The 24981-nt window shown below is 36.0% G+C and overlaps 1 protein-coding gene across 3 annotated transcripts in view; it reads left to right on the top strand.

The window, feature by feature from the left end:
• Window positions 1-24981, top strand: part of LOC114456443 (uncharacterized protein KIAA1522 homolog) — a 35290-nt gene that overhangs the window by 4139 nt on the left and 6170 nt on the right. For all 3 annotated transcript variants that reach the window (XM_028438189.1, XM_028438190.1, XM_028438191.1), the window contains 2 exons: window positions 8988-9294; window positions 24496-24636. In XM_028438189.1, coding sequence (XP_028293990.1) covers window positions 9012-9294; window positions 24496-24636 — 424 coding nt within the window. In that variant the 5' untranslated portion in view covers window positions 8988-9011. The remainder of the gene's footprint in view (window positions 1-8987; window positions 9295-24495; window positions 24637-24981) is intronic.

The raw sequence follows: 24981 nt of genomic DNA, 5'->3' as shown, positions 1-24981 counted from the left end.
AGTTTCTATTGGAGTTTTAATCATATTTATTTGTGTGTACATAACAGATCAGTGTTTTGTGGTTGTCTGAGGCTCAATAATATCAATGATTGTCTTGCTTTTGAGAAGGAATTACTCGATATTTTGTAATTTTTTGTATTGTAGGATATGTTGAGGGTAGACGTACTGTCCCGTCCTCTATTATTGGCGTTTAATTTTTTAGCGTGTACAATATTTTGAGAAATTAATGTAAATAAACTAGGGATGTTGCTAACCGACTATTTTCCTTGTCGACTACAGACTGATGTTTCCTTATCGACAAGTCTATAACGCAAGGTTTTTTTTTAAAAAAAAAAGATCAGGCCAATACAAGCACAAACTATTCTACAAGGGCAAAACATGGCTATTAATATTGAGTGTATTTAATAACACCTTCTGTATACCAAGTTATTAGTTAATACTACTGAGAGATGTGCACAGTGTGAGACAGACGAGCAGCTGAACATCAATGTATGTCCTCAGTGAAAAATCGCACTGAAAACAAACCAATAACCACTGGAATCAATGTATGGTATTTCCAAGTTATTTAGTTTAAAGCACTGAACAACAAACATTTGGACAATAAACAGTCCTACAGTCCAACAAGCAGAGCAGGCAATAGCAACATAGAATAATAAACATTAAACTGTTAAAAAAAAAAGCTACAAAATAAAGATTCAAATTGTTAAACAGTCATCCAAATAACTTTTTTAGCTCCCAATAAGAAAATTTTCAGGCCTCACATTTGGTAACCAGACAATTAGACAGGGAGATGGAGTAAAGACTTAGGAGTGGGGGACATCCACCTACTAAATAAGTAGCCTACAGAGCAGTGAAGCTCTGACTAATTTTACATACAGTCATGTAATATAGGCTCACGTTAGGGCTGGGTGATTTTGCCTAAAAAAAAAATTTGATTTTTTTTCAATGCACTTAAAAATGACTGCAGACATCAGATATATTGTCAAGTGTTAAATGCATAGAACAATCCCAAAATAAAAAGTAAATGAGGCTCTATCATTCAACAATTTTGAAGTTTTAACCCAGGTTTAAGCAAAAGTGCAACAGCTTCTTCACAGTAGTTTAAATTTTCTGATTAAGAAATCAGATAACTACATATTTTATAACACTACAATTAGAAAAATAATAAACTCTTACCTTAGCATCTCAGCATAGTGCGAATAAAAAATTAAACATGTCTGTGGCACACATAGCCTACTCAAAGGGTAAACAAATGTAAACAAAGAGGGGGCTGGCTCATATCGCACTAAGGTAACCCACAAGGAAAGAATGCAAAAAGAAAAAACTGTGGTGGGTGAAAAAAAAAATAATTTTTTTTTTTTTACTCAAATTTGCCAAATAAAAATAGTTTTTATCTACAGATTCGATTAATTGATTAAATCAAATTTTTGCCCAGTTCTAGCTCACGTTAAGATTTAAAAACCTGAAAATGTCAAACACATGCACACACTCGCCTACGGGATCATATATCGTTCCCAAACTAACGTTAGCTTGCTGCGCTGCGCTGCCTTTGCTAACGTCAGGTGAGCGCACAAGCTAACTTACAGGAGCTCTTCATTGATGTTCCACTTCGACCCGGTTGAATTATAGTAGGGATGGTTTGTGATGCACAGTTTGCTTAAAACTTTGTCATTTTTATGGGAAAGTATTTCCAGACAGCACTAGTTTTCTCTCTAGCAGCCATTTCCCGAAAATGCTCCTGTTGGGGCTTTTTTCACCTGTTGCTTTATATGTTATGCATATATATCACAATTGCATTTAAAACCTGACACATAATGCAGTTTTGTTTTTAACATGATGTAATTGTCGACGAGAATGCTGTCGACGTGTACACGTGTAAACAAAATTTACATTGTGAAAGTGTTTTAATTGGATGTTTAAAGTAATTTAACAAAAACATTATTTTTCCACATTCATGTTGTATTTTGAAAGAGAAAAAAGGAGAAAAAAAATGACATGGATATAATGAATACGTGGCTTTTTAATGTTTGGTTGCAACACCTTTTTGGCAGCGATGACTGACTTCAAACACTCTGTGTAGTTATCTATAAGCTTCTGCAATTCTTAGCTGCTTAGCTTTGCATTCTCCTTTCCAAATTATTCAATCTCTCCTTTTCCCAATGATTATAATTGAGTTGAGATCAGAATTCATTGCTGAGTGAGGAGTTTAAAACGGTCCATTTCTTTCCTTTTTGAATGTGTACTTTGAGTCTTTATCCTGCTATAGAACCCATGATCTACACTCTGATCTCTAAATCTTTCTCTAACATTTGGCAGAACATCTCACTCTATAATCCCTTGAAAATCTGGTACCAAAGCATCAAAACAGCCCAGAAATGGTGTGGATCTTCCACCAAGCTTAGCTGTTGGTGATGTCTGTTAACACATTGTTGATGTGCATTACCATTGTCTGTCCACTGAACATTATTCCAGAGACATTTTGGTTTGTACAGGTACTGTTTGGCAAAGTTCAGTCATTCCTTTTTACATATTTTCTTCAGCTGTAGCATCTTCAGTGGCCTTCACCCATGGAGCCCTGCCTGGTTTAGCATACGCCATATCCTACACAGGATCTTAATGGAATGTTTTCTCCAGTTTGCACCAACTTGTAAAGACATCACACTTAAATGTTCCTCTTCCTTTCTCATCCAGGGAGGTTCTTGATAGTTGCAGGCTTGACAAACCTTTTAATACAATTTCACATGCAGGGTTACAAGTCTCAGGTGTTGACTTTATATATCCAGACAGTCAAGACTGAACATATTTGTCAATTGCTTGGTGTGATGTTAAGTTAAATGATAAATAGTGTTTAGCCAAGATGTTATGAGGGGAAATAATATTTTGCTCACCCTAAAGTCTGTGCAGAATTTGTGTATTTGTTGTATCATTTATGTCTGTAATTCTCAGAGTAAAAAATTACAATATTTTGATGAATTTTTAAAAACAGTCTTTGTATTTGTACGGTTTCCGTACGGACAACCCCGGTGTGGTTGTCGAAGTACAAGTACGTAGCATTTTAGGATTAGGGTTAGGGTTAGGTTTATTCTTAGTCACGTGACCTAAACTGGCCAAATAGGGGCTGCGTACGGATAGAATATCGGTAAATTGATATGGCAACTCTACGGGTAGCCACTGCCTTTTTTTAATGTGAGGATGTTCTCGAAAAGAAAAGCAAAAACTAAAGATGTAATAAAGTTTTTGTCAGTTTTGCTGACGTGTACTTTTCGACACTGCTTTAGTTTGCGTTGACACAGGCCTGTTTGCGTAGGAAGAGTCACAATGTGTTTTTCTATTGTGAATGCTGTCATTGGGAGGCCCTGTAAGGTTTTAAAGTGGAGATTCAGGTGGAATTATCCAGGATCTTTAACAGCAAGTTCTTCTACATCCCTTTGCTGCTGGCAAGGTGTTCAGTGCTTTTACTTTGTTGACCTGCTGCCTGTGTATATTAGGAGCGGAGACCTAGATTTTCTCAGGGATTTATGTCCTCGAGGTTCTCGACGTAAAGCTGTCAGTGTCGCATAATCAATATATACGGACGGTAGTATTTCCAGATCTGATGAGTCTTTCAGTCTGAGATGTTGAGGGTGTGTAAATAATTATCAGCTCACAGTTTACCCGGTGCTGATGTGTACACAACTGCAGTCAGCGTCCAACAGTCACAGTGCTGCCGCGTGTATTGACACAAGCCGGTTGAGGTTTGTTGGGTTGATTCCGTATCTCTCGTTCAATATGAAGCCTGACCTCTTTTTGAAGGATATGTAAACAGCGTGTTGAAACACATGCCTACTCCAGGAGGATCAGGCTGGGTTTAGAAACCACAGTGTGTTAGTGTGTGTGTGTGTGAGAGAGAGGGAGGACACGTTTACACGTAATCAGCTGTATTTGGTTACCCTAGTCGATGCAGTAAATAATGAAAAACAACTGTGGGATTTCTCACAACAGATCCGCAGAGATCAAAGTCTCAGTATCAATATGTTGGTACAGAATTTCTTAAATTAATAAGATTGTGTTTTGACACCGCTTACATGAGATGCCATGTAAGTCACAGTCTTTCTTTGGGAGCACTTTAAGGTTCACTGTATTGCTCAGGAACACTTTGAAACATAGACAGGTGTAGACATGGAATCGAACCTCAAACCTCTAGAACAGAAGACGACCACAGTAACACATGAGCAAACAGCCATGCAATGCATTAAACCAGAATGAATGGCTAAAAACGTTTTTATTCTAGAGTTATGAGTATTTAAATTACCAATATTTACAGTTAAGGAACAATACACTACACCTTGAATTAAACCTCAGCCATAAAGAATTGGAGGATATGAGGTAAAACCATTTTATTCTACATGGTTTTTAATCTAAGTTTTGTCAATTAAGAAAAAAAGGTTTAATTTAAAACTTTAATACAAGTATTATATTTGTTTTCATTTAAAAATGTTTTTTTTTTTGGTGATTTCTCAGAAAAGCTTTTCTCTTTTGTATGCCAGTTTGACCTGTTGTTTGGGTTTATTATTATACACTGTAGTGAGTGATACTATGAAGTTGTCATGCCAATGCTGATGAATAATGAAACAATAAATCCTTGTTTTCAGTCCAATGACAAACTTGTGTGAAGCGTGTCTATAATCCAAGTATTCATATTAACTAAATATATTCAAATAGAACAACTTTACTTTGGGGTTCAGACAAGGTTAGTGAGTCTCTCTTGAGTGTGTCATGATTAACTTTGTTTGCTAAACTGAAAATTGCAGGTTGTTCTGTGTAACCACAGGAAAAGCGGCGTGAGTCATTCACATGCGACAGTCTGTACCGCCAGCGGTCCATAAAGCTGGGTGGTCTAGACCACAACTACTCACTCTAGCCCAACAGAATGTGCAATCAACATACAGTACACCCAACCTACAAGTGCAATAAGTCCCCAACAGGGTTTTCATTGTATATTTCTTTTGTTTTTATAATCATTGCTTTTGTTTACATTTAACCATCCATGTAACTTGTTTCTTCCTTCATTTTTGCTATACTTTCCTCAGTTTGGCAGTCATTGGAACAAAAGTAATTTAACCCCCTAGATTATTAAAGTCATGTTGATTGTGATTCTGTCCCTGAGTGCTTGGGTCTGCTCTGATCTATTAGTGAAGGAGGAGAGACAAAGAGCAGTACGGGTGGGCTCTAAATGTAAACTCCAGGCTCTTCTTTCCTGAGAGTGGCGTCCGACGATTGGCGACTTGGAACTAGTGATCTTACTCACACCCAAATGACTGTAATTTGAAGCAGGAGAAACACAGGTTGGGTGCAAGGAGAGGCCTACTACCTCGTTCTGGTTAGGATAGATAGTCTTTTTTTATTAGCCTTTCACTAAGACTCACTTTTTTTTTTCTAAAGCCTCTACCCAACACACTACTCTGCTGATAACATGTTTAGCTGGTCTGGGTTAACACAACGTAACACCCACATGTGTAAACTTTAGAAAAGCAGTTCACACACAAGGAGACGGAATGGCACACCTTTGACATGAGTTTGGATCTAAGCCTTTATTGTTTGATTTAACTTCCATTTTTGTTTTGGGAGAAGAGTCGAGATAGGAAAACTGACACTATCATTGAGTGTAGGGCTGGGCAATTTATCAAGATTCAAGATATATAGAGTTTCCTATTCTGGCGATATAGAAAATTACTATATCGGCTATATCGATATAAATTTTTTTATCACGTATTTTGTACAAGAATACAAATTTTACGAGTCACTGCTTTCGCTACTTCTCAGAAAAGCACAGTTAGATGGATTTCTGAGTGCGTCCTTATCCAGACTTTCCACTAAACAAGCCTAACAGAACTCACTCACATGTGCTGTCTGTTAGAAGAGAAAAAACCAAAAGTGGCACATATTGTGCAGCTGTTTGTTAATAAATGAGCCTGTGTGACATTTTTCATCAATACATTTAACCTAGAATTTTTTTTCTGGTCAGATTTCGTTGTAAATTAAATTATCGAGATTTATATCGTATATCGCCATTTTGAGAAAATGGCTTTGGTCCGTATCGTCAAGCCCTAATTGAGTGGTTGATATGAATCATTCAACATGATTGACTACTTAGTTTCATCATCTGCTTTTCAACACCAGTGGTTGTACACCAAATAATGAGTGCTATGGAGAGTATTATCATTATTATTTGAATAAAACAAGGTTCGCTAATATGGGTCTTTTTCTTTAGAGAGAACAACTTTTTTACGTGATTCTTTCTCACTATGCAGTCATAAGGTACCGTCTCACTGAAGGAATGTTTAATGCATGCACCTATATTGGCATAGCTGATAAAAGCTCAGATTTAATCTTCCGATCCGTCCTTCTTTCAGTCTATTCACCAACTCTGACTTTCACCTTGCCAGGGGCTTTCACCTGTGATTTAAAAAAAACGAGTGTCTGTAATAAAGTTGGCAGTTGGAAGAATCTCAGTGTTAGCTGTGGATCCCCAGGCAGGAAACACTGCCTTGAAGAAGGCAAGTTGATGAGCTCATTTAACAGAGAAGAGAAGAAGAAAAAAAACAGGGAAAGAATACAGCAGCTGGCACGAAACAAACACAACACGTATTTATTCATTAATAGACACTGCTAGTAGAAAAAAAAGCCTTAATGTATATGTATTTCTATTTAGGTTAGTATCTTTTCATTCTTACAACTGCTTTGTTGTTTCCGTATGTAAAAGAGTGTGAGAGCACGGGTGCGGCTTGGTGAATTATGACTCCATGTTGTGGAATGAAGGGAGCGGTGCCAGGTCTTTCTCTGCAGGACTGTTACGTTTGGTTTAAGGGTAGGAGGGGGTGGGTAGGGGTTTGGGGGGATTCACAAACACAGGCTGCAAAATAAAGAATAAAACTTTAAACCCATGTCTGATTTACTTAAAGCTTTGCAGTGTTTAATGTAAGCCAACGTTGTTTCTGTCTTGTCTCGCTCACCGCTCAGCTAATGTTTGAAACTAAAGCCCTAAAATGCCCCTTTGTGGACACGCACCAAATTAATGGCCTTTGATTTTAGGGAACTGAAGCCGTAAACGCTGGTTGTAATGGGATAAGAATGTTGTGAAGAGTGGATTATGCGTCTTCTTGAGTTGAAATATCCTGACCTTTCAAAGACTGAATGCTGTGATTTATAACAGAGGTTACTTAAGAGCTCCTGCTTGCACATAGCGAGAGGATAGGGTTTACATTAGAACCTACAGAACAGCACTTTGTCAATAACTTTTTTTTCACGTAGAATTTGCTGAAAACCAACTAACATTACATGTTTGACATCAATCTAAACAATTAGTATGGATTAGGAAATGACATTAAATCTGTCCACCTTTTTCCAGTGGCTGTTACTTCCTGATTGTTCCAGAAATATCCTGTGTAAAAAATGCTTTTAAAAAAAACTCAATTTTCAGGGTTTAATTGTATACTAAGTTAACAAAAAAAAAGGAAAATGTCTGGCTTGATGACTAACTGTTTGTCTGTTATTGTAGACACAAATGTTTAAAGACACTATTCATAAAACCCAGGGCTTGGGCTTTTATTACAATACAATAAAATGTATTCAGGAGGCAACTTCAGCAGATGCATTGGCCTTTATGTATATTTACATGGCTGTACATTATTATTATAACTCCTAGACCTGCTCACTGTTTGTGGTTTTTTTGTGGGTTTTTTTTTTTTTTTTTTTTTTTTAGAGCAGTCAGCCAGAATATCATGATCATCAAATGTGTAGATTCCTAATTTTTTTCCTTTGAATTCATGCAGTTGCATCTGGTTCCACAATTCAGTTAATCTTCTCACTCTTATAGAAATGGGTGTAGAGGTTTGTATAGAGGTTGACCGATATATGGATTTTTTAAGTATTTTTAATCTTTATTTATTTATTTATTTATTTATTGACCATCACCAGCCCTCCCTAAGGAAACACTATTATAGGGAGGATATAAAAAAAAGAGAGGGCAGTGTTACATCTAAGTGAGGGGGAAGGGAACAGGGAGGAGAGACTCAAGGTAGGAAATGGAAAGGGCGGGGAAGAGTTGATTATTTTAAAGTGAGATGTGAAGTTGTAGTTGTGCATATGGTGACAAGTGTGAAGCTTAGGTATAATGGCAGTGGCTGTGAACAGAGGGAAGGAGTGAGTGGTTATACCTAAAACAGGTATTTAGTTTAAACCAACTAATTGCACATTGTGTATTGTTGTCGTGCTTTACTTGGTTGTGTACAAGTATATTTAAAGTTCAATAAATATTTAGAGTTCTATTGGTGTATTTAATTTATCTAATTTAAATGATCTAATATATACATGAGTGTTTCAATTGTCTTTCATGAGCAATGTGCTTTAAAAAAAAGTATATTGGCCTCAGATATCGGCTTTTATTTGGTATTGGCATCGGCCTTTGAAAAGCCCATATTGAGTGTATATCCTTTAATGGGAATGTGAGGAGGATTCTAATGAACTAAAACATGTACAGTAGCTGGCGATATGCACCTATTCAAGTTGGTTGCAACACGCCAATAACCAGGAAAGGACTTTCATGTATTGTTGTTTTTTAATATTAAGCGGCTGATTTTGTTACTTTTTTTCCTCATTTACAAAGCCCTAAACTGAGAAAAACAATTAAGTTTACTTTATTTCAGAGTTTCATTTTCCACTTAATAGAGATATAGTTTAACAAAACATTGCGATACGCTAATTGTCTTCTTAGTCTTTTAAAGTTGTACCAATTTATTTGGCTTCCAATTTATGCTTTAAACTTTAAATAGTCTTATAAAGTTGTCTTCCATGGTTTGTACAACACTCAAATAAGAAATAACTTGTGTAAGCAAATGCTCCCATCTCCCTAAAAAATCTATTTTCTTAGGGAAATATGATCTCTGTACGCACACACGTGGCTCCACTGGAGAACTATAATGTAATTCTGCATCCCTGTCTTTTTTTAGGGGAAAGCTGCACTGTGAGGTGGCATGTCAAACCGTGACTCATTGGGAGTTGGGGAACTGCTTCCCCAAGATGTGGTGGACATTTTTTCCCAGGAGAAACAAGAAAAGAAGAGCTCAAAGAAGCGCAGTCGCTCCCTGGGCCGGGCTCTGGGCTGGCTGAAGGGCAAGAAGAAGAAGAACCTCGGCAATAATGGAAAGAACTTAAGTCTGGGTCCTGCACTCGATCTGGCATTGAATGTTCACTCTGTTGGGCATAAAGGAGGACTGAGGTCAGGAATCAAGGCTCACCCTCATGGCAACAGTCATGGTAAGAGTCGACTCCATCTTTTACAGTGTTTCCATTGCTTTGGGGCTTTTTAAATGGGGGTACGTGTATCCCTAGGGGTACGTGATGGCACTACTTGAGAGAGAGGGGAGAAAAGAACAAATAAAGTGTCAGTCTTGGTCCCACCTCAGGCATGCAATGACTGGAAATGATGAAAACTATAGAAATAAATATATTCAGGAGCCACTAAATCAGTGTTTTTCAACCTTTGGGTCAGGACCCCATGTGGGGTCGCCTGAAATTTCTGAAAAGTTGAAATTGATTTTTGAAATTCTTGAAAATAATACTATACTTTCACTTATTTGGATTATAAATCTAGTTCAACTAGCATGCAGTAAAATGTTTGATACATTCTTGAAAAAAGGTTAGCAACCACTGAACCAAATACTGTTTCTTTTCACTTATTTACAAAATCAGATTCTTTAAAAAGTGTGTTATCATTCGTTCATTCCGTCATTGTGCTGTATAGTTGTTTTTAAGTAGTTTTCCAAGCAAAAATGTTGTAGTCGGACAAAGGGGGTACTTGGATTCAGAAATAAGAGGGAAAAAAAGAGTTTGAGAACCACTGTTTAAACTTTTAAATCTGGCCAACTTTACAATGAGGGCTCGCAAACCAAACAATCCAACTCCCCTTGATTACTACTATTATCCAGATTAGGATCCACATAGGATTCAGAAACCTATAGAGTGCTTGTGAGAGCACATCCTGGATTGTTCACTTAATAAAATTGACGATTACACGTTGGATATTTTCAATTATTATCCATTATTCGACTCCTTATTTTCCTTTTTTTCCAACCATTTGTTCATAACGTATCCTTTAAATGGTTTATTGTCAGTCAATAATTGGTGCAAAATCACTGTGGAATTTTTTCTGCATCCAATGTTGAGCTATTTTTTTTAAAATACTCAGTTGATTTGTGTTTTAAGTGGACCGAAATAAACAAATGAGTGCCATTCCGGAAGGAAATGATTAAAATAGTGATTAGATTGGAAAGGTTGAAATGAATTGTTGGCAAGTTGCTGTCGTGTTGCGTCGTGAGGTGTTGTCTCAGGTAAAGTAGGAGTAAAGGGATGGGAACCAGTTGAATATCCTGCTTATTTGCTCCCGGGCATGTGTGTTTGTTCACTGAATAGATGTTTGCACAGAATGACATCCCTTTTTGCCTTTTCGACCTGCAGCTCAGAAAATCTGTTCGTCCTGTTCGGCGAAACTGCAGCTCTTTCACTCGTTTAGTTTTTTTTAAGTTTAACAGAGGTGAATTAAAAAAAAAAGTCTGCACACTTTCAGTCAACAGCTTTAAATGAAAGCACACTCACACTCAGTGAGAAAAAAAAAAAAAAAAATCACACTCTGACAAACTTGCAGCAACACGGACTTTTCCCAGAGTTACTCTGTGCAGATCGTGTTCAGGCATGCAGCGCTGCACTCATATGTCAGCATGCTGGCTGTTCACAGTAAGAGTTTCATCAATCCAGTCAGACCTAAAAACTCAGAAGCACTTAAGAAACATGTTAATCTTACTTTTAGTGAGCTAGTTTGTGCAAAAAACAAATATTAAACAGCCTGCAATTGCTCAGGGCTGTTTTAGGGTTTGTCTGGCCTCTTTAATTCTTTACAGTCTTCTTGTATTTTTTTTGCTGCTCATTGGTTAGTGTATCTAAGAGGCCAATGGGGGATTTCCATGGAATCCAGACTCATCTTCAGCCTCTATTCTTAACAGGAGATGCATTTGTGTGGGAAAGTTTTAAATCCTGTTTATGGCCTGAGTGGATGATGGTTGGACTAGCAGGTCAGCATTATTGATTAGGTCTTTGTTTGTGGACTACATTTCACAATATCTGCACTCTATTGCGCACCCATGGCTAGCCATTGTAGCCGCTTGAGTGCGAGGAGCTTAGTTTTAGAAAGTAAACGTTAAAGAGTGATAAGAGCCAAGGTCGCTTTTGTAGTCATAATTTCTACTTTCCTTCAAACGCGTCCACTCAACAAAAGTTAGGATAAAAGTATGTTAATGTTATGTTCCTAACAAACTTGAAACTTGTCGAAGTTGGTACAGTACATCTATGGCCTGAAGGCAGTATGGCTTTGAGTTTCAAAAATAGATCACTAGAAGGGCTGAAGTGTTGATTATCACCTGTGATTTGTGTGCCAAGGTATAAACACTCACTTCCAATGAGCACAGAGCTTGGAACTCATTGTTTGTGCCGTGAAATCTATCAGGGCTGGAAAGAGCCACAGAGAACTGCTCACAAAACTCTTTCTCTCACCGAAGAAGGAGCTCATCTATCTATAAAGCAGCAAAGGTTTGCGTGCATATGTGTGTGTGTTTATGGAGCGAATATCTCCCGACACGGTATGAGTTCGACCTGAAACTTTGTCAACGGCTTCTAAATACCACAAGTGTGTGCATTCGTTATTTTGGAGTAATTTGGTGTAGCAAAACTTTCAAAACGTTCATTTTAAGATTACGGCCCTCTCAGTAATGAGCGTGGTAATGAGCGTGGTAATGAGCACAGTATTGAGCGCGCTACTTCCGGTTCCGGGTTCATGATGTCACTGTCGCAGTTTGTTTGGATTTATAAAAGAAGGTCAACATCAAAAATGATTTTGTACTGCTAAAAGTTATTTAAGTTAATGTTTCATGGTTATTTAAGTGTTCCCGTGATCCCAAACTTCCTTTAAATCGCAGGTTACGGACTCCACTTCCTCCAAGTTGGCGGATGTGCACCTACGCACGGCTGATGCACGTACCTGTGAGGGTGCCGGGATGTACATGCTGAACGCACACAGAGCCGTTTAGAGACAGAGTTGCGACTTTGGTGTTACAAAACGTTTATTTTCTGTGGTACTTCCCGGTCTCTTTTTTTCTCTCTCAACAACCTGTGCGGCTCTGCGATGATTATCGTTTATTCTGTGCAAGGGTGAGTGTTTCTTGTTATATTATTCTATGTGTTAAGATGCTAGCAGCTATAATGTAAACACACGCACACACCGACGGCTGATGTGCTTGCGCGTGAGAGTGCCGGGATGTACATGCTGAACGCACACAAACACACACAAACACTATTTACAATTAAAATATACTAAATGAGTAAAATAAAACAAAAAACTAAACATTTATACAAAAAGTACACAAAATGCACAAAAATACACAAAATTACTCCAAAAAACATGCACTACAGAAAAATATGAAAATGGCTCAAAATACACAAAACTAAATATTTATACAAAATGACAACAGAAATGCACAAAACTACACCAAAAACGATACAAAAATACAAAAAATGACAACAGAATCACACGACAATGGCAACAAAAAACATGTTTTACAAAGAATGCACAAAAAGACACCTGGAAGATCCAAAAATACACATAATGACTCCAAAAAACATACAGTACAGAAAAATACACCAAACCAAAAAAAAAATATGAAAATGAGTAAGAAAACCAAACACATTCTTCTTACGCATGTCTTATAGAATTAAACCAGGGAAGTCGCACACACTGTTTTACTTTGCACCCGCAAATATACCTCTTTATAACACTACAGAGTATGTACACCCTTTGTACATCCAACCTTCATACTCATTTGGCCATAATTGACAACTCTACTTAAGCCCCCACTATATGAATACATACTTCCGACGGGCACTGTACTAGTCCCTAAAATACAAAGAAATTACAAGTAAGATGCAGTGCAAACACACTCACCCAGAAAACCGCTGATGATAATGTGTGTTGATGACAGAGGCCCTTGGCCCAGTAAAGGACTGGTATGACTGGCACTGTGCCAGGTAATTAAAAGCCTTGCCAGGGCTTTGACAGCGAGCGGGCAACAAGGGTTTCTGTTTTTGTGACCCCTTCACTCTTGTTGTTTTTCATCTAACCAAGACTCTCATTGCTTCTGTTTAGCATGAGTGTAGCATCAAATGAAATAATAATAAAATATATTTAATTTTCAATAAAATATTTTTAGCAACGCAATCAGGGCTAAAGCCATTTTAGGGGTGTCCCGATCCGATATTGATATTGGATATCGGTCTAAGATCAGCCTGAAAAGAATATCAAATTAAAATTTCCGAATTTTTTTTATTTTTATTAAATTTTTTTCCCAATAATTTTTTTTTATTGTATTTTATTCAATTGTAGAATACTGTAGATATTATGTTGAAGGTTAAAATTCATGTAACCAATTGGTTAATAATAAATGGCTGAGTTTTGCTCATACCTACTGTTGCTGACTATTTGTTTGAGTATCACTTAATCAAGCCTTTTCTAACATTCCACACTACAAAATAAGTGATAATTATTTTTATATTAAAGAAAAAAAAAGTAATAAAAGTATGTATGATTCATGCTGATATCGGTATCGGCCGATACACAAGACTGTAATATTGGTATCATATCAGAAATTTAAAAGTTGTATCGTGACATTCCTAAAAGTGATATGTTGATAAATCATGTTTGTACTAATTCCAGCAAATTAATCTAATTTTTTAAATAATACGTTAAGGTTTCATTTATTCAGATAACATTTTTTCAAGAAATTTACTTTGGTTTTCTGACATGTTTCGACTGTGAACTGCCAGTCTTCCTCAAAGGCATCTGCTGATTGCTTTGATGTTTTCTTGACTTTCGCTTAATAATTCCAGCAAGTTAATTTTGTCTTTAAAAAAAAAAAAATTGTTAAGGTTTCATTTATTCAGACAACTTTTTTCAGGAAAGTATATTTCTTGAAAAAAAAAAAAAGTCTGAATAAATGAAACCATAACATATTATTCACGATGGTACTGCCTTATCATGCAGTGACATGTTTTAGGTTAGATCTCATATTAGGTCGTTATGAGCATTTAACGCAACATTTTCTCCTCCACAAGTCAAGTCCTCTTGTGGGTCTAGTCATGTTGATTCTGACATTAAATCTTTGTTGCCTCTTAGTTTTACTCTTTTTTAATCAGGTTTTTTTCACTTTCTCAGGATTAATCTAATTTTAATTAAATTTCTGTTTTCTAAATTGTCATTGTTACATTTTGTAGACCTGTCTATTGTTTTTGTGCTGACTGCTGTCATGGCCAATCACTGCCCTTCAATTCCAGATCTCCACAAAACCAATCAGAGGCTTTCTTCTGCTTCCCCAAATCTTGTGCATAGCTGCTCTTACTTTAACTTCTATCAACAAAGACTGCGCCGGAAATCCTTTCTACGCCTTTCCATCACCTGGAGTCACATTCTAAGAGTTAAAATGTCAGTTGTCAGTCAGTTCTGCAAGTTAGCATTGACGTCTGTTTTTAGGCTAGGCTACTGGACTCAAAACGCCACTCACTAGGGGTGTGTATTGCCTGGCATCTGGCGACACAATTCATATCCCGATACATAGGTGACAATACGATGCAATACGATATATCCGATATTAAAGTATAAGGCGATTATTGCAATTTTTTTAAATATATGACTTTAGAAATGATTAATCTGCAAATTTGTACACCTTCATGAAAACATTATGTATGAAATATATTTTTATTGGAATATTTTACACTCAAAACATTGGCTTTAACATGCCAGATGTCAAGAGCCTCTCAGGGACATTTTTAAAGGGCCCACCCCTTTTTCCGGTAATTGCTAAATTTATCGGAACATTGTCATGTGATGTATTGTTTCAAAGGCAATTCAACTTAGATTACGATTTTACATTGCACAATTCTATGTGTTTTACTTGGTGGAACCAAGTCATTGGACTAAATTCTCAGGAACTTGGTACGTGCTATTTGGCGCAGAGACATTCCGCAGGCCTGGCTGTAGTTCATCAGAACTTATTATTATTATTATTATTGTTTTTACAGTGTTTTTTATAAAGGAAAAGATTGGATGTGGTGCATTGTGCTCAGTGAATAACTGGGACATTTACTTATAGTTAAATTTATGTTTCAGCTGCAGAGAAAACAAAATGATGAAAAGTGTCACCATCCTAAAGAACCAAATAGTTTTTTTTTTCTTGACTTTGAGACTTAGTGGTGGCGGATGTAAATTTACTGCCAGGGTCATCATCCAAACCCTGTTCAGAGTTCTCTTCCCCTTTGTTCAGATAAATGTGTTGTTGTAAACAAAACCCCTGGAGTTTGATTTGAGGACACAGCACAGCAGAAGTAATAAAGTTTGACCTTGTGGATGTTTCCTTTTGATAGACTCATTCGACTTATGTCCAACTGATACAATTGCAGCCTTTAATATTGAGCGGAGAAAAAAAGCAAAGCAACTTTGTTTCCTTTGACATCAATCTAATTTTCCCTCATAGTCTCAGCTCAAATCTGGCGCCGTTCTTTGCTTTGATCGACACGGCTTGTAAAGGTTGATTAGGTCATACAGTCCTTGCAAAGTTTGCTCAGGAGGTCACCTCACCTGTATGCTATAAAAAAAAAACCTCCCTCGGAGATTCTTAACATTCCTTTGCTTTGAGATGTTTCTTTGCGGAAACTTGAAAAATGGAGTCCTTTGTGTGTCCATTTGTTTGGCCTTCATGCCAGTTTCAGATTGTACAAATCCTTAGACTCTCTTTCTGAAAAAATAAATAAATGTTGCAATCAAACTCTAAAGCAAAGCATTATCATTTTTGCACTGACTCCATCTGTTACCTGAACATTCTTATCATGTGGTGTAAGAGCCTTTTGTGTCCTTGGAGTGTTTATGATACGAGTTCATAACTTTTTAGATTTCATGGATACATTCACGGTCAACATTAGAAAACAAAGAATTAGGTTTTCACAAAACAGAGAGAATCTGGGAGACAGTGAAGAGAAAGAATGACATGAAACATACGTACGTACCCACAGGATTGTGGGAAATGTTATTCGTGACCATAAGGCCAGCAGTATTTATCAAATTATTAGTTCAGTTGTCCCTTTCCCCTTTTGTCCGTTTTTCATCACTTTATTTCCTTCTTTTTTTCATGCCATTTTCCACTTAATTTTCCTTCTGTCTTGACTTTTATCTTTTCTCCCTTCTGTTGTTTTTTTGTTTGTCCTTCTCTTTATTTCCTTCCTTCCTCCCTTATTTACTTCCTCTTTCTTTCTTTCTTTCTTTCTTTCTTTCTTTCTTTCTTTCTTTCTTTCTTTCTAAACCCAAATATTGTTTTATAAAAAAATATATATATATAATTTTTTTTTTAACATATTATGACTTACACGGCAGAGCACATTAAAAACAAAGCAGTGGAACCAATTCCTGGAATAATAGTTTGCCTATTTATAAAGCATCGTCAATAAATGCAAATGGTTCTCCACCAACTCTGCGTGTCACTAAAAACAACCCACATGGCAGCATGAACATGTCACTAAGTATTCTCTCATTATACTTTCACTTGTCACGATTCCCTTTCAATCATTTATGATGTTCTTAAGAGTTGCTTGATGAGCGATCAGTAGAGTGTGCTCACACTGCTGAAAATCCACTTTTTTTATGTACACGCTGTTGTTTCTAAACAAATTCAAGGACTGGTGATCTGTTAGGCTTGTAGAGCGACTTGCAAAGTTTGGAGTGCCTGAAGGTGTCGGTAGGGTTATACTGGTTTCACTGATACTGTTTCCTTTGCTTTATTGTGAAGAAATGGAGTGAAGTTAGTTTTAAACTTTATCCCACAAAGGTTGACGGCTCATTTGTAAGGGCGGGGTGATTTACTTTGCTAATACGCTGGAGACACAAGGAAAAGGTGGTTATTGTTTTAATTATGGCAAACTAAGCTTCTGTCATTACTGAAAACATTTTAATGTCCAACTACAACAACTTTGGGGAAAAAGTCTACAGTAGGAGAAGAAGAAGAATCTGTTTCAAACTACTTTTTTAATGAGTATTTTTCTTATACCGACTAAGGTTACGCATATTTCTATTTGGGAATCCCTGTTTTAAGGCATAGTCTTTGTAATGATGAGTTTGTGTGACATACATTTTTCTAAGTTGTCGTTGCTTCACACGGTTTACAGACAATATTTAGCTTTGTTACAAAACTGGAGTGTGACATTTGTGACTTCTCATACTGAGATGTGACACACACACACAGATTTACGTTACATACCCTCTATTCATTGACAAAAAGTCAAATGATTAGGATTGTTGTCACAATTTTCTTTTTTACCAGGTGAATTTTTCTTTAGGCAAAAACTAATGTTATTCGTCAGCAAATGTATTGCAAACAAAGAATTGCATGGGTTGTAACTGAATGTACATCCAGTTCATCCACAAGTTTCTGATGCATTTTAGACGCTACGTTTATGACACGCCCTATAACGGTAAATGAGATTCGTTTTTGCCAGAAGACAACTCATCATCTGTATAACTTTTTCAGTTCTTCATAAGAATACATAAGAATTTGAAGGAGCCGATATAAACCGTGACCTTAATGACTGTTTTTGGTGTGGCTAAAATCTGCATCAGTCTGTTATCAAAGCTGACAAAACCCAGTTATTTTGCCTAAAGTGGCCAAAAATGAGATAAAACAACACTTATCAGCTCATGAAGAAGTAAACCCATAATACAGCCAGACTGTTTAGCTCATTTTTACACGCTGTTGTGTAAATAATAGGAACGTTATGCTCCTTTCTCACTTATAGCACAGTTTTATTGCCTATAATGATGTATAATAAGAGCCTGGCCTAAATAAATGCTTACCGTACATTAAACAGGACCAAGTCGGTCTAGATATTTTCCACAACCTTGTGAAATCGTGCTTTATTACAAAAGCACATGATGTAAAGTGTTTGCCGTGCTTGCACTCACTTGGTCTAAAGGAAACTATTATAAGTAATGCATAGAAATGATGAGAATATAGAAAAATGAACCCAAAACCAATTAAAAGTGATTGAGCACCTTTTAAATGACAGGCATGCACACAGGAGTTAAGTTATCTCTGACTAGCGTGTTGTTTGGTTCAGTGATTATGTGACAGGTCAGAGAGATAGCCTGATGTTTTGCATCACTGTTGTCTTTTTTTTTCCGCTGCGTATTTCCTGATTGTGTTAAAATAGTGCCAAGTTTCTTTCAAAATAAAATGCCACCAATCTCTTCTTGCTTATCGCTTATCATTCAGATTGGTCTGTGATGGCTTCGTTCTCAGATTAACATCTCTGTGTGTCTCTACCATTCTATCTCAAACTATACTTTTATATACTGTACAGTATATATTAATCTTACATTTCAGGTATGTGTATGTGAGAACATTTAATTACATATTTTATTACATTTTAACCTCTTAATTTAATGACATGTCTGTTTGGATTTTGAGAAAAGGGACGTATTTAGATCCACTCTGTGAAATAAAGGGTGTCTTTTACTTAAATTTTTACTTTTACATTATTTAAAAACATCCAAGTTAATGCGTCTTTTCTTGTGCATCTTTTCTTAGAGAATAATTTATTTTTTTCCTCTCATTATCACATTCACAGCTAAAAATGTAAGGAGTATAGATCAGAATAAAAAACAAGTAAAGAACGATTTGTCAAACAGAGAGACATTAGGTGACGTTATGTAAATTTAGGGTTAGGATGAATTGGCTCTTAATGGGTATGTTACAGTTAAGCTTAAATATAATTATGTTACTTTAAATTAGGGTTGAAATATGATAATACAGCTTAAAAGAGGTTGATTACTGTTTTTATTCCTTTTGTTTGGGCTAAATGAAATAATTTTGATATTTTACTTCATGTTTTGTGAAGTCGTTTCATTAGGTTCGGCTTAGATTAATTGAATTAGTTGGGTTAGTGTTAACAAGTCAGGACAGATAAATGTCAGTTAGATTACAATGAAGTAAACCTTATGTTACGTTTGATTTCAGTGTAATTAGGGGTTACTTTTAAATATCTCATTATGGATTTACAATTTCAACCAAAACGTATTTGTAGCCCAAATGTTTATTTGCACATACAGTATATGCTGCCTAATGTTGAACTACGTTGGTAAATGTTAGTGATAATTGTCTTTTGATAAAACAGAGTATTTTTGATTTCACATAAGGATCTTCCTTTATACTGGCTTGTATTGTATCCCTGAATATAACATGATAACTGATTGTTTTTTGTTTTAACTGATTGTTTAAAATGTTTGTGAAGTCATCATTTAAATGAATTAGTTTATGGTTACATTTTGTAGAATTATAATATGTTGTTGGGGTTATATTCTGGTATGTATTGTTATTTTTTTGGTATTTACATTGTACTTAATTGGGAACAAGTTAAATGAAGTTTAAAAAAAAAAAAAAAAAAAAAAAAAAGGTAACATTTGGCTAAAATACATTTAATTTGCGAGGTGATATTGGTCATGTTAGGTTTATGCTACTATAGGGTTTGTTTATCTTAGGCTTAATTCAGGATTGGATTGGTTTAGTTGTGTTACTTTAGCTTTAGTCAAGCAAGATCAGGATGAAGTTACATACATTAATAATAAATGACATTCAGGTTAAGTCGGCATGAACAACACGCAATAGGGAGTATAATAGATTTTCCTCTTTGTTGACTGTATTCTGTCACAGACACTCTTCAGTTTGCCCCGCCCCCTACATCATCTTCATCATTTGTTTACAATATCCAGTAATACAAGTGCCTTGAGACTGTTTGTGTTTACCACCAGACGATTCACAAAACAACTCAATAAACAGATGTTAGCTGATCTAATACCCCCAACACTAATCCTCTTTTATTTACATGCCATAACAATAATTCCCCTCTTTGAGCAGCCTGTAATTAGTTACCCTCCTCTTAGGATAAACACTGAAAATAATCACAACGTATTTCCATTGGATTCACTTTTTTTATTATCTAAAAATGAGATGTAAACCACAGCTTTGTGTTTGGGACAGACGGTGCCTATGATATGCCTGGAATTAATATGGTTGTAATTACATTGTGAGCCAAGGACCATTAATACCTTGAGGCTGTCTTGCCCCACCCTTCACTCCAGGCCTCTCCAGTTGTGCTGCTGAGGTAACTACACATGCACGTCCATGATGGTTTGTTTACAATAGGATGATGAAAACTCTAGCATCTAGTTCTGATGTTTTCTTTTTGCTTGTTACTATGCACTGCTACACATGCGATTCCTTTATTTATTTACTTCTGATCTGTAAACGGATTTGTGTTTGAGTCACTCGACCCTGAGAATTTTTTCCATTTGTTCAGATGTCGGTGTCATTTGTTCTGTATCATGTCTGTTCAGCATCCGAAGAAGTACTTAAAGTTAAGTTGTTAAATGAAAAAAAATCACGAACAAAGTGCCTTTTAAAATACAAAAAAAGGTTTCTATAAATCTAGTTTGGAAAAGGTTTTGTGGATCTTTTGATTTTCCTGTTGATAATGACCTTTTTTAAATTTTATTAAGAAACTTCTGTGCTGTTTGCATAGCAACACATTAAACATTGGGTTTCTACAACAATGAGAAACATAATTCACATGTGTGATCATGTGCTGCTGCACATCAGACCGCCTCTTTTTGGACATGTTTTTGATCTTTTAGGATTCAACCACCCAATTCACTCACTCCCCCTTGTGGCTAAACTATAACACTGTTTGGGGGGAGATTTGTCTCAAAAATATTCACAAATAAATCTACTATTGTTTTTTTTTTTAGATTTTTTCATGTTTTTTGATGGTCATGTGTGTTTTTCAGATTTTCACACAAATTACACATATGAAAAATCTGGAAAAATACATGATAATACTTTTTGGCAATGTTTTTGATCTTCTTTCAGGATTCAACCACCCAATTAACTTACTCCACCTTGTGGCTAAACCACAACACAGTCTGTTTACATACAGTAGTCTGACAAAACATGCTCGAAACACAATTACAACAACAGGATGTCAGACATTACACGCTGGGCTCATTAGCTTTCAATGTGATCCCATTGGCCGTCTAACTGGTCCATGGTCTAAAGTGTCATGCTATGCTAAAGCATGAAGAACTTATTTACTGGAACTGATGGATGAATCCAGCCTGACACTGACTGTCTTCATCATTAGAGCTGTTATTCTATACATAATATCAGGCAGCAAGTAAATAGTTAAAGCTGCTGATTTTTATCAGATAAATGAATAGTATAGGCCTCATTGATCAATAATATGAAGATCATTTGCCCAGAAAAAAAATTATGTAAAAGGGTCAAATTACTGCTTGAAAGTTTGATTGTTGACATTATTGCACATTGCATTGTGTGATGTGGAGTTGTGGAGACGGATGCATAGAAGTGTTTTTATTGAATTATTTGATTGGGAACAAACTTGAATGAAATTGTGTCAAGTAAATCACTGTCCTTCTTGTCTGGCAAAAAACACAAGAAATCAATCTAAAAATGAGGTAAAATACTTCTATGCATCTGTTACGGGACTCCACATCCCACAATGCAATGCACAAAAATGTAAAAAAAAAACGTGTTTACGATCGAGATGGGAAAAATAACTACAGCAATTTCAACCTTTTATTTTCTTTTTCGAGTAAATGAGGCTGGAGTTATTAATCTATGAGGCATACGCTATGGTTTTATTTGATAAAAAATAATCATGGTAGCAAAATTACAATGTATTAAAAGCAAAAACAATGGAAAAGCACAATATTTGAGCTGGGTTAAGATTTTCAGTATTAAAATCCAGAAAGGAACAGTGATGAACAGCAATAGTAGCTGATATATTGGTATAAATATATCACTGTAAACCACAGCTAAAAGCAGGGGTGTCAAACTCATTTTAGTTCAGGGGTGAAATACGGAGCAGTTTATCTTAAGTGGGCTACAGATTTTAGGCAGGAAATGAGTACTTCAATCATTATTGAATTATTTCCACGCATATATGTGCAGCACTGATAATATGAACGTAATAAGTGACAGATATCATTCCCAGTCCTTTCACTTTCAATTTATTTGATTTTGTGACCCATTTTCATGAAATTTGTGGATATTTAGTGGGATATTTAGTGGAATATTTTGAAGAAATTATCAGAATTTGGGGTGTTCTTTTAACAATTTCAGATTAAAAATGACTATTTTTGCCAATTCACCACAAACTAACAGTACTATTATGCTAACATAAATACTATATGTTCTGGTAATTTATTTAAACAGGATTATTTGATGCTATAGAGGCAATCTTATCAAACTTTTGACAATAAAAGACAATAATTTGACACAGGAGACCATATTAACTTACTAGTGATGTAATCACATAAAAGTTGCATTGGGATTTTTTGTTAAAATATTTTAAACAAATTCCATTCTTTGTTTTGAATTTGTGGATTAATGTTCAAGACACATTTAGGGGTTTAGGTGTGCACCCTGTTTCAAAAATTAAAAAGCAAATGAGTCTATGGAGAGGGTACTCATGATATGAAGGGGGTACACATGATTTGACAAAACTGCAAAAGGGGTACACGAGGCATCAAAGATTGGGAACCACTGCTGTAAAGGGCCTGATTCGGCCCCCGGGCCTTGCGTTTGACATGTGTGGCTTAAAGTGTATGGCACTCCATTGCTTTGGTGAGAGTTGATCCCTCTGTATCCCAGGCCCTTGTGCTTTCCTTCCTTGTTTACATCTTCGATTGTGGTTCAGCGGACCAATCAGATGGGAACATCCCCACAGATGGGCAGCAACAGAGGGAGGGATATGAGCAATAACTTGGGGGGATGCAGCAATAGAGAGTGATGTTAGGAATGAATGTGCTGGGGATTAGTGTTTGAGCTCTGATTGCCTATTGGCTGTAGAGGCATTAATACTCACCACTGACAAACAATAACAAGTATGTTATTGCATGTTGATCTACATCTAATGTGTTTTTTTTCTACTGATGGATCGCATTGGTCACATTTGCATTAGTTCAAACACGCGTGTAGATTTTGTCTTTGCTTTTCCATAAACAGCCATGATGGTCCTTGTGAATAGTCACGTCCTCGGCTCTAATTTTTACTGCTTTCCTACGTCTCTGAGGAGGACAGGTGAGTGAACTGCAGCAGTCACTTCTGTTTTTTATTCATGAGTCATGGTTACCCTGCTGAAACATCTCAACTATGCATGTGAAACCAGGACAGACTGGAACAACGGGAAGCAGAGTATGTTGTCATTAACTGTTGCAAAGAAGTATAAAACTACAGTTTACTACAATGTTTAGTATCTCCTTTACAATTTCTGTTCATATCTCCAACACCAATGTGGATTTTTAATGTATGCCTTAGTGCCAGCACCTGAGTTGCAAAAATGTTAAAAAGGAACCAGTATCAAACACTCTGAAGGCACTGGTGCTTATTGTTGTCCTAAAGTAACTTGAACAGGTGGAGGAAGGAGGTTAAGGTTAAGGAATGTTGGTTTAATGATTATATAACATTTTATTTTTGTAACACAAATGAGAATGTCTAATAACAAACAAGTCAGACATATAGTAAATATATGACTGTACAAAAATACAGTGATATATTTACTGTATCAGCAGATTTATAAATAACAATATTATTTAGCAGAAGGCACAGATATTTTTAAGCTGAAAAATACCTACAAAAATGTGACAACCGAACAGTTACATTCTATTATTAATTCAGATAACGTAATTAGATTAAAATCCCTGAGGTAAAATTATATTGTTGATTAACTTATACAATGGAGGACCAAGAATAATCTTGTGCAATTCCAGAATTTCAGCAAAATGGTGAAATAAAATTATAGCAACATATTAGTAGGTTATTGTGGGATATTCTTCATGTGTCAATTTAATTAGGTTCCTTTTCTTTTGTAATCTAATTTATAGTTCAGATTTAATTGTATAACTAGTTTTTTTTTTTTTTTTTTAAAGCTGCATTTTACACTGATCCCATGGAGTTTTCATTGATGTGTGTACTTATTGGTTACATTAAACTTTGAGGGGTTAAATTAAATGTGTGCTGTAAAGGTTTTAGAAAAGGGTGGATATTTGATTGAGTAATCCTCCCTTTGATGTCCGTGCCAAAGTCTTATCCTGCATTTGTGTGGCTGGACATCAATGTGCTTAATTCTTATGCATTAGCCGTCAAAAAACCCTGTTAATGTCTCTGTACCTGATTATCTTTGGCAGACAACTGATGCCTCATCTTGGCCATACGCTGTCATTATCTACTATTAAAGTAACTCTAAGCCTAATCTTCACTTGATCCAGGCTCATCTTTTTTTTGTCTTCTGTCCTTCAAGCTAATGCAAAGCAAGATGATGATCGGACCCCGGCACCCCCGCTGCTCCAGGAGAATGTGTTCATAGAGAGCAGCAGGCCCAAGTACCTGGAGGACCTTCACACTGAGGCCATGGAGGGATTGAAAATGATGCAAGAAGAAGGTACAAACTTCAGCAATATTCTAGATCAGATATGGGCAACAGATATGTGGCCCAGGGGCCACATAGACCCATAAACCCATAAAACAGCAATATTATAACAAAAAAAAAGACAAACAAAATTACAAAAATTGCACAAAAGGACAAGAAAAATGCACAAATTTACTCCAAAAACACACAAAACTACAAACATGCTAAAAAATAACTGAAAAACAAACAAAACAAGAACAAAGATTATTCCAAAATTACACAAAAATAATGTACGTAATGAGTCCTATATCCCACAAAACACAATATAAGAGAAAATATATATATTTACGGCAAAGATTGATTATTCTGTGTGAAAAT

The sequence above is a fragment of the Gouania willdenowi genome, chromosome 22, assembly GCF_900634775.1.
Source record: "Gouania willdenowi chromosome 22, fGouWil2.1, whole genome shotgun sequence".
Taxonomy (NCBI): Eukaryota; Metazoa; Chordata; class Actinopteri; order Blenniiformes; family Gobiesocidae; genus Gouania; species Gouania willdenowi.
This window is presented reverse-complemented; position numbering and strand designations above follow the sequence as displayed.